This window comes from Sceloporus occidentalis, unplaced genomic scaffold, assembly GCF_023333645.1.
Source record: "Sceloporus occidentalis isolate IW3139 unplaced genomic scaffold, rSceOcc1.0.p SCAF_2, whole genome shotgun sequence".
NCBI classification, from domain to species: Eukaryota; Metazoa; Chordata; class Lepidosauria; order Squamata; family Phrynosomatidae; genus Sceloporus; species Sceloporus occidentalis.
The window spans coordinates 88954223-88974284 of record NW_028316982.1 but is presented as its reverse complement, the minus strand read 5'-3'; the positions used below and the strand labels follow the sequence as shown (position 1 = coordinate 88974284).

Sequence of the window (20062 nt, the reverse complement as noted above, 5' to 3'; positions counted from 1 at the left end):
AGAACATGGCCACATAGCCCGAAAAACCCACAAAACACTATGGACGCCGACCATGAAAGCCTTAGACATTATTTCTGCAGTGCAAATGAAGACTTAGACTAAGTTCAGTCCTCTTCCCATTCCGGCATCATCTTCTTCGGATAACACACGACCCATACCTTGGTTCTGATGTGGACAGTATGGATGATATTCAGCACATCCAACAACAGAACCAAGGCAAAATGAGATTACAATACATTTTAAAAACTTGCCTGTTGCTCTGGATCTTTGGGGAAGATCTGGAACCATCTATTTCCACACTGCTGTCAGTGCCTGCATCAACGAGGTTCAACTTGCTTGTTGAGATCAAAACAAGGCATCCAACACTGGGCACCTCATTCTAACCTCACAGCAAGTGACCTGGAGCGGCAGCAGATGTGCTGGTTTGCCCAATGTGATGAATGTGCAGACAATTGCCATGGTGCAGGGATGGAGGCCAAAGCAACAGATAGAAATGGGGCATCTGTGCGGAAAGGATACCCCGGGCTGTCTGAGAATATCCTGACCATTGCATACAAGGCCTCTGATCCCACCCAAGAAGCAAAATCCCATCCACAATGAGTGGAAAAGGTACCTGATAACTGTAGTGGGCCACAGGGTCACCGCCCCTTTTCGCCGCTGGATTGGGGCCGTGAAAAGCAGCTTATTTTCTGCTCCCTGGAAGGGGCGTCATAGCCGTAAAGGGGCGACATGATGATGCCCCTTCTGTGCTGCATCATTTGGGCGCTGCGCTAGAGTCATACCATGATGCCACACGCCGTCTGGAAGGGCATGCAGCGTCATGGCACAATGGGGGTGGGGTCACGGCATCGAGAATGCGGACACTAAACTGTGACTCCGCCCCCAGAGGCCGGCACTTTTCCAGACGGTGTGCTTTTCAGTCTGTTGATATGGGCTAAAGAAAATACCTCTCAGTTTGAGGGAGAATCCCACTAAGTTGAAGACTGCAAATGGGGCCTTTACACCTCCTTTTAAGCAAAGCATAGGCATATGAATTCATCTTCAGCAGCTCCTCTGCAAGTCACTCTGTAGAGCAGAAGGAAAGGCTTGCTGCAATGGATGCAGTACTTGGTGCATTCAGAAGATATCAAAAGGGTTACAGTCCACTTTTAACCTGATTAGACGGAAGCTCAAATCATGCAGTTCATACACTTCCTACATTGCTGGATGCATAAAATGTGGTATCTTCAGCACTTGACTCCATTCCCAATGTTAATTCTAAAGTTTGGTTTACTAAAAGCACAAAGGATGCAAAGCTTATTTAATATTGGACCCTTTCAGTGGCAGGTATTAAATGTTTCAAAAGTCACTAGAATGATAATAAATTTCTTCTCTAAATCTTCTGATATTCCAGCAGAAGGAACTGAAGAATCATTAAAAACAATTCTCAGAACCTCAAGAGGTAGAAGAAAATGATTGTCAAGAAAATTTCCATAGAGTTGCAGAGAATGATAGTCAAGTCAGTTAGTCAAGAATTCGGAATATATAAGGGAGTTACCTACTTAAAATCTGGCCTGAATACTGGATGCCAGATAAAATCTCAGGTGAGCACACAGATCACTTCAATTACTTTGAGAATACAAAGACAGGGATAAATGGACTGACATCTTAAATGAGAGCCAGTCTAGAAGACACACTAGCTATAAAATATTAAATGGCTGTGTAAGAACACCCAAATCCATGATTTTACTTTATAATTATCTTTTTCAAAGCTGACAACATATAGAAAATGACTTTATAGTCATAATAAAAAGAGATGCAATTAATTATTGACTTCAGATTTTCAATTATTCTGTATTGATTTGCTGCTACACCATTACACACTTCATACACTAAAACTTTTGCTTGAGGGTATCTCAAGGGAATAGAACATACAAAAAGGGAATAGCAATGAAATACTCCAACTCACATAGTTGAAACTTCTGCAGATATTTCATCGGTATGTGTGGCAAATTACATTTGGGACAATAATACAAAGACAGCCAATGTTAATATTATTGACATCGTAAAACACAGAAAATGCAACCTAACATCCCACTAAGGCTGGCATCCTGTTAGTGACATATACATCTTCTTACACATGCAGGGTTAATTACTCACCATGATGCAACAGCCTTAATTTGCTGACAGTGGCATGAGTGAAATTACACATACAGCAAAGTTGTGTACTGCAGTTCCACACTATGGTTGCACAGTGCACAATGGCACCCATTCACTGACATGTTTCATAATGATGCTATTCAGCATGGGAGCTGTGCAGCACTGAGACGGTGCATTTCCACATGTAGATATTTATGCTGCACTGAGGGAATGCTGGATTGTAGCCTGTGTTTGCCCTTTTGGAATTCTCAAAGATCTCAAAGGTTCCTCTATCTTCCTCCCTGCTTCTTATTATAGATTAAAGCCCTTTTCAGAGCACTGGCCTTAATTTTAATAGGAAATGAATGCATGCACCTCCCTGGTGGCGCAGTGGTTAAATGCCTGTACTGCAGCCATTCACTCAAAACCATAAGGTTGCGAGTTCAAGACCATCAAAAGGGCCCAAGCGCGACTCAGGCTTGCATCCTTCCGAAGTCGCTAAAATGAGTACCCAGACTGTTGGGGGCAAATTAGCTTACTTGCTAATTAGCTTACTTGCTGTTCACCGCTATGATCTTTGGAATAGCGGTATATAAATAAAACAAATTATTATTATTATTAATTAATTATATAGGTGCATGCATGCAGGAGATACATATTATTATTATTATTATTATTATTATTATTATTATTACTATTAACCAATTTACCTGTGCTTATAGAAGGATTGATCATGCCCTTAGTGTCAAGATAAAGAAACACAGACGTAATGAGGCTCTTACCTGGATAATCTGTGTATGTTTCCAGAGTAAGCAAGCATTCGTGGCATAAAGCCCAGAGTTCATAGTCTTTCAACGGTTTACCATACCACATTAAGAGGTGTTTAAGAAACACACACTGAAAACAAAATGTGAAAACAAGGTAAGAAATAAAAAGCATTTCTGGAGCCAAGCTCGTCAGCAAGAGGTACATTAATTTAATTGTGTGCATGCTACTTTATACAGACAAGGCAAGCCAGTTAGTTGTGCTGTGCAGGACATGGAGGGCCTGACCACTGAGACATACTAATATGCCCACTCACCCTTTTACCCCTTACTTGTACAGTCCTTCACATTTTGCTATAGAACCCAAAGTATCACAGCTGTTATAACTTACTGATGCACATGAGACTAATTTCCCCCATAACCTTAAATAACAGAGATAATATAAAGACCAGCAGAGACTTAACTGCTGAGGTTTCAACAACAAAGCATGTTAAGGTGACTAAAAATGTTAAATGGGAAGGATTATTCTGCTTTTTTTTTTTAACTGCTGGATAAAACAAAACTCTGTCATGTGTGGCTCTTGAGGGGAAAAATAGCAGAGTGTGCTACTAAGAGGATAGCCAGTGTGGTGTGAGAGAGAGCACAGTGGCTTGAGCATAGGACTAGGACTCTGGAGATCGAAGTTGGATTCCTTGCTTGGCAATGGAAACTCGCTGGGTGACATTGGGCAAGCCACATGCTCTCAGCCCTAGGAAACTCTGTGATAGGTTCACCTTAGGGTCACCATAAGTTAGAAACAACTTGAAGGCACACAACAACAATAGCTACTAAGGAACCCTCCCAGCTATTAAAAGTTTGAAGAAAATAGGATATACTTAACCATCATCACCTGTATAGTGATGGAGGCTGTTACTCAAGAGAAATTGTTAGCATTTATACCCAACCTAACCTCAACTTCCAAATACAGTGGCATTTCAAAGGGTCATCAATTTCAGAATTATATTTATACCCAAATTCAACTTTACAAAGAACAGCAGAAGCAGAAGAGACTGTTTGTGTCCTCAACAAAACCCCAGCTCCATTTTTTGCAACATGTCAAAATCTCTTTGGCTATAGCTGTCATCTCTAAGCTGCCAGCTCTAAAGTCTAATCTACCTTGGCAGTTTTGCTTTGCGCATTTTACATGAAAGGCTTCCTCACCATTTAGAGCTCTTCTGTGGAACAAGGAGAAATAATAGGGAAAAGATGAGCGCTTTGTTGCAAGACATATTTATCAAAATACAAGAAATATCACTAGTGAAGTTAGCAGGATGTAACTTAACTGCTCTACAAACACCGGTATTATCTGTACTTAGACAGATTACCCCACCAGACACTAACATTTTGAAATCAGCAACTCACATGCTACTGAACCCTTACAGGTTTCAGATTGCATCTGAACAGTCATATAGGGTTGTGTTACATCTAAGAGAAAAAAACGTATTTACAAAATTCCAGGGACAAGACTTTATCCTTGCCTTATCCTCAACACACTCATTTTAATGTACATTTTTAAAAAACTCAGAGAAAGTGGTATTTGACCTCCAGTTTGAAACCACAAGCTCCAGCAACCGATAATATTCTAGGATGCCATAGTTTTTGTAGCTTGCTTATAAAGTCATCCTTACATTTAAAACAGACATAGCAAACCTTTTCCCCCCTGACTGTATTGTTTAAGAAACAATTTGTTTTGGGCTACATGTTGTTGGTGGAGAAGGGATGCCTTTCTTTTCTCCTCACCCCCTTTGCCCTCCCTCCTTTTCCTCTCATATTGGTTTTGATACAAAGTGATTGTCACTCAGACCTAACCCATCCATACCTTTTCCCCTTTCACACCGTTTGATTATCCCATATTTTAAAAAAACCCTGTAATTACACGTAGTTCTAAAATACAAGATTCATTTACACTTCTTATTGGATGTAGGAAAGGGCCTTTTTAGCTGTGGCACCCCATTTGTGGAATGTCCTCCCCAACTGGCACCAATATTGCTTTCTTTTAGGCACCAAGTAAAACCTGGATGTTTTATAAAGCCTTGGACCTCCCTGATTTATTTCAGAATATGAATGCATGTGATTTTAGAACTGTTTTAATATTTCAAACCTTGTTTTAACTTGTTAATCTTATTTAATGTGTTTTTAGTCCATTTAAATTATTTTGATTGTTTTAAATTGCTAACACTGATTTACTTGTACAGTACCCAAAACTCATATAATATGGGTTGGAATAGAAATATTTTAATATAAATAAATAAATGAATGAATATATTCTGTGTATCCTTGTGATCATAGATGTAGGTGGAAAACATTTCCGATCCATCAATCCTTTTATAGCTAAGCTACATAAACTGTGTGTTGCATCCTTTTATATCTGAGCTACATAAACTGTATATTAAATGGTTAAAAAGGAGTGTCCAGAAGAAAAAAAAGAAAAGAAAACCAGTTGGGTATTAAGTTTAAAAATGAAAATCTTACTTGCCATTTTCGTTTCAGGTACATTGGCTTGGTTCATTACCACAAAAGCCAGTAAAGAAAAGAATGTACACGATATACAAGGAGAGGAGAGACCTATCATGGGCGCGTTACAGACCGCCCAGAAGGGGCAGTCTCACGCCGCTGCTGGTTGCTGTGTCTGGGAACCGCAGCATCCAAACCGCACGGTTCCTGGACGCAGCAAAGAAGAAGCGCCGAAATGGCGCTTCTTCTTCTGCCCCGGATGAGACACTGCGAGGTGCTACTCGCGCACTCGCGGCGCCACATCCGGTGCACGACGTGCGGATGCTATGCATCCAGCGGGCGCCGCCATCTTTACGCCCTTGTCACGTGCTAGGGGTAAGGCTGGTGGTCCTCGGCCAACCGCTAGGTCCTCGGCCAACCGCTAGGTCCTCGGCCAACCGCTAGCACGTGAAGGAGCTGCCGGAAGAGCCCGTCTGTAACGGGCCTTAGTCTGGGATAAAGGGAATATTTATCCCTGCATATTTATCATTATTTCATTTCATTTTGTTCTTGACACTGAAAGATACCTGGGAACTCGAAAGCTTGCTTATTATTTGTAACATTTCATTTGTCCAAATTAAGATTTCGCTTAACAGGAGAGCTACATAAGAATTATTCTCAATATTCTAGAAACTTTAAACATGTCAGGGATGATGGGAGTTGTAGCTCTTCACCTCTGGCTCGAACTCACCACCTTGTTACGCACCGGCGCTGATCAGTTTTGGTCAGTGGTTAAAGCTTTGCTCTAAAGCAGCAGAGTTACAGAGAATAGGCTGAAGACCCTGACAAACTCTCCAAGCCTTCTCACTCTTGCTTCCACAGAAGTCTTCACACTTCTTCAGGATCCTGCTGGCTCTTGTATCTTCACTCAAGACACCAGACAACTCAGTAGTCTTATATAAAAGATCTACTTTATTCTACTATATACAGCTCCAAAACTATCCAACACTACTCCTCACTACTACTACCCACAAAATACATTGGGATTCATAGCCATTATTATAGTCATTGCAAAATACCACCCACTGTTGTCAGTTTCCACCCAGTGGGTGTGTACATCCACTCTCATTGGCTCTCTGGGTTTAACCCACAATTAATGATTTCATCATCTCAGCCTTGACCACTTAACAATTCTCAGGTGTGTTCAATTATCCACTTTACATTTCTGTCCTTGGCATTTAGGACTTGTTAATTCCATTACCTTTTACACCTGTGTGGCTTCTATTTGCTTCTGCTGAGTCACCCTGACTCTCACATACATGTTTTATTTCTTTCACTGTATATCCCATGTTGCATTTTCCTTAACAAAACATACAACAAACAACAAATGGTCTGATAGTAACAGAAACTGTTAAATAAACACTGATAGACGTCCTGCCTGGATACTGAATTTTCTTCTTAAAACAGGGATGGGCAACTGTTAGACCACGTTACCCCTTTCTATATTTTAGAGGGTGCTGGAAACCCTGAGGGTCCTCAAATATGTCTTTGGGGGACAGCATGTGGCCCAGAGAATGCACTTTCCCCATCACACAATAAAACAACTAACAAACTTCTGAAAGTGACATCACAAAAACTAACTGAGGGCCCATACAGACAGGCCAAAATAAAGCTGCTTCATTTCACTTTGGAGGTGTGCTGTTTAAATAATGCATGTGTCCTAAGAGTCCAGAAACCATGCCAAAGCCACGCTCCAGTCCTTAGTCTACAAAAGTTTATGCTACCAACTTCTATCTTTCAGTTAACCTCAGAGGTGATACCAGATCCCTTTTGCATACTGATTTTCCAGACTAACAGGGCTATGTCTCTGAATTCTGTCACAAAACCTGTGACAGTTTTTATCTGTAGTTCAACCAGTTTTAAGAAGAAGGATAATCCATGAGTACATTTAAGATGTACCTAAAGAATCTTGTCAGACACTTGAAAAAAAGAACAGCTCTTAAAAGCTTCCAATTCACTCCTGTGAAATCTACCACAAATTGAAAATTTGAAATGGAATAACATTTTTAACAGGTCTGCAACAAACTAAGAGTGCATATACTGACCTTTGAAATAAGTAAATACAGGAAGTTTTATTCTAGGAAAATGAGTGAGTGGAAGAAGACGGCCTAAAACTCTATTTCTGGTGCTGCACCCACACTGCAGAAATAATCCAGTTTGGCAACATTTAACTGCCATGGCTCAATGCTGTGAAATTCTGGGAACTGTAGTTTGCCGTGGCACCAAAGTTCTCTGACAGAGAAGTCTAATTGTCTCACAAAACTACAGTCCCAAAATTCCACAGCATTAAGCCGTTGCAGTTAAAGTGGTGTCAAACTGGAGTATTTCTGCAGTGCGGATGCAGCCTATGAGAATCATTATAGTACAAATGTCAGAAACATCCCCACCCCTGATTGTGTAGTCTAATTATACTTGGTTCTATTTTAGGCATGCAAATACAAATGCCATCACCCACATTAATGGAAATATAGTATGTGCTGGCTGCATTGATTTTAAACTCCATTTTTGGAAATGCTTCTACATCCCAAGGGGCATTTGTTTATTTGCCAACATGTTTTTATTTAGGTAAAGGCATCTTTTTCTCAAAGGAGTGTATTCCTATTTTGAATAGAAAAAAATTATCTACCCTGAAAACTGCATCTTTATCCTAACAAGGTTCATTAGAGGGCCACAACAATGGTTACCATTTGAAAACAGTGTATTTTGCCTCAGTATAAACACATTATCTGGTCTGGCTTTCACTTCAGTCACAATTTAAGGGTCTAGGTCACCAGCACAAAGCAACAGATAGAGTGTAAACACAAGCTGAAGCTTTCCAGTATAAAAGCCATAGCAACTGAATGAAAAGAAATGACACACCAAGACTTGAATTAAGTAGGTTAAAGGAAAAAGCATCCCCAGTCACACTTGAATTGACAAAATGTTTATTTGTGAATTGCAGAGAAAAAGGCATTTTTTAAAAGTCTGGACATAGTTAGGAAGCCAGCAGGCAAACAGGTTTGGCAATGTACATTTGTGGAAAAGCAAAGGATAAAGGATGCAAAATAATGGCATTAGTGGAGACATATTAACTTCAAGGAAATAACAGTGGCAGATAAGCATTGCTGCTAGAACAAAAGAGAACATAAAAGCCAACAGGGTGAATTCTGGAAAAGACAGCAAGTAAGCTCTACATAATAAGTACAGGTACAACCACTTGCATTTTCAAAGCTATGCCCCTAAAAACAGAAAAGGTGAAAACAGTTATTGCTAATACTGAGACATACCATATATAGTGCGCACACGTCATATGTGGGCGCACCATACACGGCTTCCAGCATACACTGGAAGCTGCACTGCTTCTTCCGATATAAGGACTATATTGTCTGCATAAGCCCTTAACATAAATTCAGATCCTTTTACTGTTGTACATCTTATTCTCTCATTATCTCTTATTGAATTATTTAGTACTTCCAATGCAAATATAAATAACAAAGGTGATGGGGGGAACCTTGCCTTGTGCCCTTATTAATTTTGAATTCCTTTGTCTTCTCCCCATTTATAATCAGTTGAGCTAATTTGTTTGACCCACGCCACAATGTTCTCCCAAATCCATTCTATTTCAAACTTAAATTCCCAACAAACAGAATCAAAAGCTTTTTCAGTGAAAATAACTTCAAAGCTATTTTCTTATCAATATTCACCGAACAATATTTTATTATATTTAGTAGCATTCTTATATTGTTTCTTATATGCCTCCCAAGTAAAAGGCCATTTTGGTCTTCATGTATGATTAACATTAGGATTAACCCTGATTTGAGTATGGATTGTCTTCATGTGGGAAAGCAAATTCCGCACCAAATCTGCGCGATCCCTCCCTTGCACCCCTCCTGGAAAATCCAAAGAACTGATAAGCAACATCAGGCAGCTGTTCACACATCGTCCCACTGTGCTGTCTGACGTTGTCACTACTGGTGTGGGTAACGAATAACCTTTCTATTGTGGCCTGGGTGGGACCTCAGGAACAACACTCCAGCACAGAAGCCAAGCTAAGCCAGAACCAGCTTCCCCACACCATCGGGACTCTTGAGGCAGAGGCAGCTGGGCAAAAGCTCCTCTGAAGAGCGAAAGTGGGCAGGGTTCATAGCTGAACTATAGTAACAAAACTGCAGCCCTAGTAAATGTATTGTAGTTCTGGGGATATTTGGGCAGGCATCTTGGAAAGTCAAATGGAATATAGCAGGAATGAGGTGGCCGAGGCAGGAACGGGAGACGTAATTGAGGTTGTACGGGGCAAAGGAAGATATGGCGATAGCAGAGTGAAATTTTGTTACAAAAGAAGATGGGGTCGATGTTTGAAAGCGATCCTGCCTTCAGTTCACTCTGTTACCCAAGGTAAGATGGAGAGCTGATCATCCACACCACAGAACCTTACCTTGCTCCTTTGTAATGCCAGGTCGGTTAAGAATAAGACTCATATTATCTATGACCTCCTCATGGATGAAAATGTCAACTTGGCTTGTTTTACAAAAACCTGGCTGGGAGAAGATAGTGTCATCACCTGGAATCAAGCTCTCCCAGCTGGGTATGCTGTCATGGAGCAGGTAAGGGAAAGTGGGCGGGGGGGGGGAGTGGCCCTGGTTTATAGAGACAATCTCACCGTGACCAGGATACCTTTCCAGAAGATGGACCGCTTCGAGTGTATGTACCTACGCCTGAAGACCAGGGACAGTATAGGGATTCTGTTGGTTCAGGCCTTCCCAGAATAAACACTCGGCCACGAATAAGACTTCCCATCTAGTGAACTCTGCCCATGATGAATTTATTTGGATTAGTTGGTTTTTAATATGTAGTTTTTAATCTTATACTGTTTAATCTTGTTTTAAGGGGGGCATTATATATATATGGATGTATTTTAACTTGCTGTACGCTGCTTTGATTGCCTGGCAAAAAGCGGGAAATAAATAAATAAAAATTATTATTATATTATACCTTATGTATTAACTAAATTTTCATAACACTGTGTGAGTAATAAGAGGTGAAGGGAGAAATATATCTTTAACAGACCATGAATTAATGACCGGGCTACATTACAGCAGTCACATAAAAACTTGCTTTAAGTTCATCCATATGGTAGCTGGAATCATTCATATGGGCTCATTCACCACCATTGGCATTTTTTTCTCATGCATTTTTGTGAATATTTAGATCAGTATGGGGCAAAAAAATACTGAACTGCATTGGAAGACACCTTATTAAACAGCCTGCCATGCCACATGGCACCAGCTAAATTGCAGGCACAAGCAAATTAGAGCATTGATTCCTACAAAACTGACTGCAAATAAATGGCTCAAGATAATTTCTATTTGTAGACAAATTACCTGTCAAAATATGGTGTAGCTTAAATCCATAGTAATACTTCAATCATGCTACATTTAACCAAACAAATGCTATCATTCAGCTCTTTACTGTTTAAAGAACTGGTAAGAAGAAAGTGCTCAGCAAATACCTGTTGCTGATTATAATACATGCAGTTTAAACACAGGCTACTAACTTTAAAAGCAGACAATCTTATCAACTTACAATTAAATCTCTGCCATGCCACAAAATTAACACATTTTTAAAAGAAGGCTTTGTTTCTCCTACCTGTTCATTATTTTTTATTTCAGGCTTCCTGCCTTCACACTGCATATCTTCAATATAATAGTCTCTCCTCTCTGTGACATTTAGTTCTGGAGAATTTAGCAGGCTTGAACTATACCCATTTTTATTAAGTTCTGTAAACATAGTAGTCATCATGTTAACACCTAACACACATTTTTCATTTGAACTTGGATAATTTTCACCACAATATTGACATGGTTCATAGTCTTCTAGTCTTTTGTAGCCAGGATGTGGCTCATCTGGTCCACTTAATATACCACAGTTGTCTGGAGTTTCAGCAACAGTGTGACTATATGGTTGAAAATCTGCTTTACTGTCATCACAGAATGTCACATGGTGTTGACATAGGCAAGATAGCTTTGGGCTCAAATAAAATTCCTCTAAATAACTATCTGTCCCCTGGAAATAGGCTGCTTTTGATCCAAGCTGAGTACTTCTATCACCACCATTTAACTTTCTTCCCATAGAAGTATCTTCATTGTTACTTGTTGATGATAATGACTTGGGTTGTAACTGATTGTGATTCCTTCTTAGTAGTCCATTTTCTATTGTAATGGGAAAGAAAGTTCTTGGTTCTGGCTCAGATTCAAATGGCAGTACTGAAAAGGTTTCCACTTTCCTCAAGCAGTTTTTTGTAAGCACATCTGTCCCCAATTCATGTGTATGAGGTTTTGCCTCTAACTTGTATTCTGTACTCTCCTCCTCTTCACATTTTGTAATCTGAGTTGAAATGTGCAGGTGGCAAAATACTTCATCCACTAGGTTGTTTTTAATTCCTTTTATATCTTCACTTTGATAATTCATAGTACATATGTCAGAGGAATTTCTAGCACTTTCAGCTTTCAAATCTTCTCCATCTGGAGATGAATTATTTCTCAAATTTTCCTCTGTGTGTTGTTCATAAAGTGAAATCTTCTGATTGTCTTGTCTTTTCCACAAGTTATCACAACTGTCTGGACACAAAAACAGGCATTAAAACTATTCCAAAATTTTCTCCCTTCACATTCCCATCACATCCAAAGAAAAACTGGCTTTTGTATTGATATTACAGGAATATTCCATACTGCCTTATAGTTAGAATGTCACTATAAAGGAGATTACTATCAAAAGTTAAAATGTGAAATGATGACATTATTCCTCTTTGCACTGGGCAGGGACAGCTTGGAATATGCTAGCCTCGGAGCTGCCCTGACCTTTTCCCATTGACCCCCCCCCCCCCCACTCTGACACTAAGGGCCAGTCTTATGCTTGTCTCACTGAACTGCCTGGTGTGTTTGCTGCTGTGGCAGATCACTTCATTTTGCATTCAGAACAAGGCACCCAGCCTCGATCACATGGCTGGGTGCCTAGTTCTGACCTCAGAGCAAGTGACTGCCAGCAGTAGTGGATGTGACGGGTGATTCAACAGGACACATTTTAAACAGCTGCCCAGTGTCAGAACTGATTTTACTCCTTTACTTCTGGGAAGATCTGGAGCAACTAGTAAGTTTTGAATGTGTGTTTTAGGAAGAGTATGCCCTGCTTCTGGTGAAGAACAGGCCAGACATCTTTCAGTCTGTTTACATAAGAACCAGGGTTTGGGCCATTTGCTCTCCTCCAGTCTGCTGGGATTTCTCTGGTTCTCCAGGAATTCTAAGAGATCATTGCCAGTGGCTCTGAGATTATGTCTGTCAGATCTTTTAATACCTTTGGATGTACTTCATCCAGTCCTGGAGACTTGAATTTATTTAGATTGACCAAGTATTCCTATACTACCTCTTTACTTATTCTGTGCTGCATTTCCCCTGCATCATCTCTTCCATTTTCCTCAGATTAAGCACCTTCTTCCTTTGGTGAGAAGAGAGAGGCAAAGAAGGTGTTGAGTAGTTCTGCCTTTTTCTCTGTCCCCTTTTAGCATTTCACCATCTTCTTCTTGAAATGTCCTTCTTCCTCTAGCTTTCTAACTAGCTTCCTACTAGAAATAAGCTCTAGAGGAAGGCAATGGCAAACTTCCTCTGAATAAATCTTGCCAAGAAAACTTATAGTTTTGTCATAAGACACAGACTACACATAACAACAATAATGACAAGAGACACTTTTACATAATACAGTAGTCCATTCCCTTACGCAGGGGATCTGTTCCGGACACACACACCCCACGCGTAAGGGAAAAAAATGCAGATGCTCAAGCCCCATTCAAGTGAATGGGGCTCGTGTTTGCGGTGGTGCGCGGTGGCACACGCACCATGAACGTGCATGCCATTGCCTTTCCTTCTGGCACAGCTTCCAGCATATGCTGGAAGCCGTGTAAGTGCATCCATGTATGATGCAGGCACACTGTACATTAGAAGGGAAACAGGTTTTCTTCCCTAGTATAAATATATTTAGGGGCTGTATCATGATCTAGAAAAGTTCTTAGATCCATGATTCAAATATGCTATAGTATCTAAACAGTTAAAATATACCTTGAAAGATGCCACATGATTCAACTGAAAGCACTGTTCTTCCAATGGCAGAAAGGCACTGGCAAATATCATTGGAGGATGAAAGCTTTAGTTTCTCTTCACACAAAGATATGACATCCTATAATGATAATTTAAAAAAAAACTATTTTAATAATTACCTATCATTCAGGGCATATTTTCACCATGATATAAGAGATTAGCATTATCTAGAAAATGTCAGCATTTTGTATTTTTAAAACAAACTATCAAGAAAATGCAAGATCATGTAACTTCCCAATTTTTATCCCCCTACATGATTTAGTAGAGCCTAATTTGAATGCAATATTTTGAGTAACCGTAATATTAACTCTAATGCCCCCTATAACGACATTTTGTCTGTTATTTCCTAACATATTTATGAGATTATGTTTTAATTAAAATGAATGAATGAACACTGGACTCTAAAACCATAATTCACTGAATGCTCTAACTGGGTACATCTGGACCAAGTTTCAATAGTAAAAATATATTCTCTCTAATGAACTAAAATTGCCACATTGATAAGGGGCTAATGATTTCCAGGAAACAGACGTATAGTTAGGAATAGAGATGAAAATCAAGTTTTCCAAAGACTTCGGTCTTGATTTTATAATGTCGACATCTCATCAGTTCCCAGATATTTGTGCCAAAAGAGGAAAATCAGATAAACTGATTTGAGACGTCCATTGTGAAAAATGGCTAGCAATTATTAGATTGGATCCAGAACTAATATTTCTGTATAGCCTAGCTCTTCTTTTCCTGATACAGTATTTTACCAGGGGCCAATAAAAACAGCTAGAAAGGAGCAAATGGCCAGGAATCCAGTTCCTTCAGCCAAAAGCTACATTCACTTTTGAACACTGCCAAATATGCATATTCAGCAATTTTACCCAATATAAATACACGAATACTACAAAGGGAAAAGTATCTTTCCAAAAGATCCAAAATAACCCTTATGTTAAAAAAAGCAGTGAGTTTTAAAAGAGAAATTAGACCACTAGGGTCCAAAACACACTGCAGAAATAATCCAGTTTGAAACAGCTTTAACTGTCCTGGCTCAATGCTAGGGAATTCTGGGAAATGTGGTTTTATGAGACATTTAGCCTTCTCTGTCAGAGAGCTCTGGAGCCACAATAAACTACAATTCTCAGGATTCCTAACACTGAGCTAGGGCAGTTAAAGAAGTCTCAAACTGAGTTCTTTCTCTAGCATATTAAGAACAGTACAGTCGGCCCTCCATATCCATGGAGTCTTTATCCATGGATTAAACCATCCACAGCTTGAAAATATTTTTTAAAAAATATAAATTCCAAAAAGTAAACCTTGATTTTGCCATTTTATATAGGAGATACCATGTAACTATGCCACTGTAAAGAATGGGACTTGAGCATCTGTAGATTTTGGTATCCACGGGTCTTCCTGGAACCAAACCTCAGCAGATATCAAGGGCCCACTGTACTAATGTTTAATGTTGCACAGAACTCATGCATCTCTTACACAGAACTCCATGCACCAATTACAGTTATGTGCAGTTCCCTTTATAAACCATAAACTCAGTTTAATTGTTTTATGGAAACCTGGTGCCAAACAATTATCTCTCAAGAAATAAAGAAAAGAATATATATATATATATATATATATATATAGAGGGAGAGGGAGAGGGAGAGGGGGTAATTCTTCTGTTCAAGATAGCAAATCAGAATCAGTCAACATAACATGAAAGTGTTCTACACCACACTCCATTACCTCAATATCTGGCCTATCTTCAGGATTTTCCTCTTGCATTTTTTCAAGCAGAGTATGTAGATCTTGGCTACATTCTGAATCTATTTCAGGCTCCATCATATATTCAACCACAGCTGCTAGTGTGGCTCCCAAAGAAAATATATGTGCCTTCAAAATTAAAACAGAAACAAAATTTTTTACATATGACTGTGTTCCAGATTAGCTCCATTTCAATCAACAAGTAAAAAAACATCTACAGCAGTCTGCAGTTAATGTTTGCTTTGTCAGTACCAGAGAACCCAGTTCCCAATAACCAAGACAGCATCGTAGTGTAGTAGAAACTAGAGCTTTATTCTGGATATCAAGACAGAAAACTCCCCATCCCAGATTCTGTGTCAAAATTGAAAAATTCCCCCTCATACCACCACAAATACATTCCCATGCTCCAGTCCCCATTTCCAACCCCAGTTACTTCTCTTTGATCCAGACCAAAGGGCCCTTCATGTTTCCCTCCTCCTCCTCCTCCTCCTGTGTTATCATTTTATCTCCCTTCTGGATGATCATCCCTGTTTCACAGCTCAGATCCATGGCAGGACTACTGGGGTCATAAAACTACAACTCCTTTCCACTGCTGGCCATCTACCCCTCCCGTTTGTTTCCCAGGCTTGGATTTAACGTAATTGACATCCCCTTCTCAATAGCCAACATACTATACAGTGTTAAATCATCATATTGCCATACCCTCATATCTTCATTCCCTAATATCATCCTATCATCATGCCAACATGGCAGAACCATGCATATGGATTCTGGCATGCTTAACACATATCCCAATAACGTCACTCCTGGAATCCAAAATTAGGTGGTTCATTAGCAGAATCTGTTATTGTTTATAAAACCACCTGTGCACCAAGCCTGCATGGCTACCAAATATCAATATTTTCACTTTCAAACATACACTGATTATTTGACATTTATATTCTGCACCTGTGTGGTATATTTGAATAAGCATCTAGGGCTGCATCTACACTGTATACCTAAAGCAGTTTGAAACCACTTTTAGCCTTCTCTGCCAGAGCATTCTGGTGCCACAACAAACTACAAATCCTCAGAATCCATAGCACTGAGCCATGGCAGTTACAGAGGTGTCAAACTGCATTAATTCTGCCCTGTGGCAGCAGCTGAAATTATACTGTTTCTGTTCACATTGTGACACTGGCCAGCTTAAGTCTTCTCTTTTTAAAGGAAATATAACATTTCACAGCTCCAAGCTAAAGCATTCTTTGGACAGGTATGCCTTTTACAGCCATTGTTCCAGTTCTGTGATGAGAAATACCACACTGTGAACAGCAGTGTGTGTATTTGAAAGCCACCTTAGAGAAGGGAATACAGTGAAATGACACATACCATTATACCATACTATAGTTGTCAAGATGCAGCACACTGTGTTTGATACATATGCACAGCAAAAGATCTTGAAAGAATAGAAAACTTTTATCTGAGGTTTGACTGAGAATTTTGTAACTTAGGTCCAAAACACACTTCAGAAATAATCTAGTTTGAGACCGCTTTAACTGCCCTGGCTCAGTGCTAGGGAATTCTGGTCTCCAACTGGATTATTTCTGCAGTGTGTTTTGGACCTTAATGTGAAAATTATGGTTTCTGACCAATGTGGGAAGGAATGATGAAGTCACCCCCTCCTTCAAATATCCTCCCACCCTCTTCATTTCTGTTCCATCGGCAAAGGGAGAACAAGTAACAAGCAGGCTTTAAGTACATCTATCATGTGGCACTTCAAACATATGCATGTCAAAATCACACAGTTCTAAAGGGCAGTAAATGCTGCCAAGCCAATTGTTCCATGTATTAGGTGAATACAACTAGAAGGATCATTTCAGTTAACCAACTGGATTGTCTACAAAGGGAAAAAGTTGAGCAGCAGCAACCATAAGATGGTGAATAGCACCTAAACACTGTGCATTACTATAATGCATAACGTTTCTACAGTTCAGGCTAAGTCATCCAAGTATTTGGACAGCTTTCCACTAGGTGGAGCTTTCTTCAAATCAATTAAAATACCATATTCACTGCAAGCTTAGTGGTGTTGGTGCATCTGTCAAGTATTTACACACAACGTTTAATTAAAAATAAAATAAAACAAACCCTACTGTTAAGAAATCAGAATATTTTTAATTCGAAGTAAACAAACTTATCAAGAAGAAAGCATCCATGTAAGGATAATGTCACATAAGACATGTTCAGCATGTATTTTGTAATCTTAGATACATGATGCTTGTTAATAAAGTCTCTAAAGCTATAGTTCTGCAAATCAATCAAGACAATGATTAAAACAAAATTTTTGATCTGGGTTGGGTAAAGTATAACTCAGTGATAGACTATATGGTCCATAAGTATAAGGCCCAAGACTGTAATAGTTTCAGTGAAAGAAACCTCAGGCAGTAGGGTTAGAAAAGACAAAAACCTAAATTCTTGGATAACTGCTATCAGTATACAAAAAACTTACTTATATACTTGTGCATAAGTCGACATTGTGTATAAGTTGAGGCCAGATTTGGGGGCCAAAATTAAAGATTTTGAGAACACAAGTGGATAAGTTGAGGATAAAATTTGGGTCTCAGTGTCCTTCCTTCCCCTCCACAGCCTGGCTGTTCCTGCGGGAGACAACCAAGCTAGTGAGGACGCTTCGGGGTGAGAGCTCAACTCTTCCTCCTCTGTTCTTTCCTTACATGCTGCCTGCTCTGACGCTTGGAAGCCAGCGTGAAGCCACCCAGCTGTTCGGACATAGGTGGCTTCAGGACGCTCCAGCAATATAGCCTTTATACATTGCATGCTGCTGGAATGGCTTGAAGCCAGCTTTGGGTTGTGGTGAAGCCACAAAAGCCAGCTTTTTTCTGATACAAAAAGGATCGGCTCCTTGCCGCTCCTTTTTGGGCCAGCTTCCGGGCGGATTGGGGCTGCAGCATGGTTGTTGCATCCTCAATTTGTCTTCGGAAGGAGTGGCTTCAAGCCATCCCTTCCTGCCTGTCTGTTTTGCCCCTGAGGTGTTTATTTTAAACTGAGTCTTTTCCCAAAAACACCTCTGTGGAAAACTGCTATTGTTTTTCCCTTTGCCAAGCAACTGGCTAATTGAAAAAGAACAAAAAAGGCCCTTTGATGATATGGAATTGCACTATTATGCATGCAGTTTGTACAATGAGCAGAATGACTACTCTTCTTAAAAACAAAATGTCTCACCATCTTACAAGATGAAGAAAAAAATTATTAGGTTTCTCTGTCTCACTTGGAACAATGAGCCAAGGGTTTTTTAGGTTGTTATTAGCTCTACGAGACAGAGAAATTCCAGTTGTCATGCTTCCATTCTAGAGGCAGGGACATACTTCCCCTGAAATCAAAAGCATCAAGGACACAAAACCCTGGTAAGATAAAAACCCCTGGCAAACAAGCCACAATCAGTCTAATAAATATGCTTTTAGTTTTATGCCTTATAGTAGGTCAGACTGTTTACCCATCCTGCTCTGTGCTGTCTATTCCTTTTAAAGACTGATTTGCAGATATAAAATGTAATATAAATGAGAGCCTAAAAGGAGGCATTGGATAGAGGCTGCATAAGCAATTAGCATTGATTCAAGTGCTTGAATGGTTCCATTGTGCATAAGCACTGTAACTCAAAATATGAAGCATAAAATGGAAGATACAGACATTACTCATATTGAAATTTCTAGCTAGGGGTACTGTCAGGCACCAGCCCAGCTGCTCTCAGGCAGCTACTCTGTCCCTTACATCTCTCTACATCAGTGTTATTTTCATTGTCCTCTAAGCACTACAGGAAAAGAACACCATGCACATACTGCAGTGTGGGAGAAATGAGAAATCCAATGAAATTCAAATGGCACAAGTTTTTAATAATTTTGAAAAATGGTTCATTATGGCGGTATACAAGATACGAGCAAAATATCAAGTTTTAAATTCTCTGAAACTGTGAGTTCCTGAGGTGATTCTTATTAAATATTTGTATAGTGTGTTTTTATTTTAACGCCAATGCCTTCAAAAGCAGCAAACAGATTAAAATACAATCAGATAAACACACAATAAACCAAAACAATCTGCAATGACTTTCAAATATCTTTTCACCCGGGGGAAATAAATAAACAAGAAATGGACAAACAGCATGTTCACTGAAATCATCAATATCCCTAAATTGTTTTTTTTTTAAAAAAAACAACAACAGACTCCTAAACTTCAAGATCACACAGAAAAATATTGAAGATTATTTTTATTTTGGTCCCTTCTTTCCTCCAGTAAGCTTATCCCCTCACCACCTTATTTTTGCAACACCCCTGACACATATCGATAGACTAAGAGATAGTATTTTAGGAAAGATGATGAATCTTACAGATGTTTTGACTACAACTTTTTGGTCAGGGATTATGGGAGCTGAAATCCAGAAAAAAGTAGGTTATTTACTCATGTGCAGTGGTGTCACAAGGTAGGTGTCATTCAGTGTGGTAACTCATGCTGTTACCCCACAGAACTCCTGGAATAGTGTTGAGGATGGGGAGGAGGATCTCACCCCATTGACTCCAGCATCCTGTCATCACTGTCCCCTCTCAGCCAAGACAGCAAAAATAGGACACTCCTCTGAAAAAAAAACAGCTTTTTTATTATAGGATGGGAGACACCTGGCTGAACAAGACTACATGTGAAAGGGATCTAGGAGTCCAAGTAGACCACAAGTTGAACATGAGTCAACAGTGCGATGTGGCAGCTAAAAAGGCCAATGCAAATTTACGTTGCATC

At 39.6% G+C, this 20062-nt stretch overlaps 1 protein-coding gene across 1 annotated transcript in view; it reads right to left on the bottom strand.

Moving 5' to 3' along the window:
- The window catches only part of LOC149318657 (kinase non-catalytic C-lobe domain-containing protein 1-like), a 100095-nt gene that overhangs the window by 48383 nt on the left and 31650 nt on the right, over positions 1-20062 (bottom strand). The window contains exons 4-7 of the mRNA XM_089510224.1: positions 15266-15412; positions 13502-13619; positions 11040-12010; positions 2901-3015 (exon numbers count right to left, since the gene is read on the bottom strand). Coding sequence (XP_089366350.1) covers positions 2901-3015; positions 11040-12010; positions 13502-13619; positions 15266-15412 — 1351 coding nt within the window. The remainder of the gene's footprint in view (positions 1-2900; positions 3016-11039; positions 12011-13501; positions 13620-15265; positions 15413-20062) is intronic.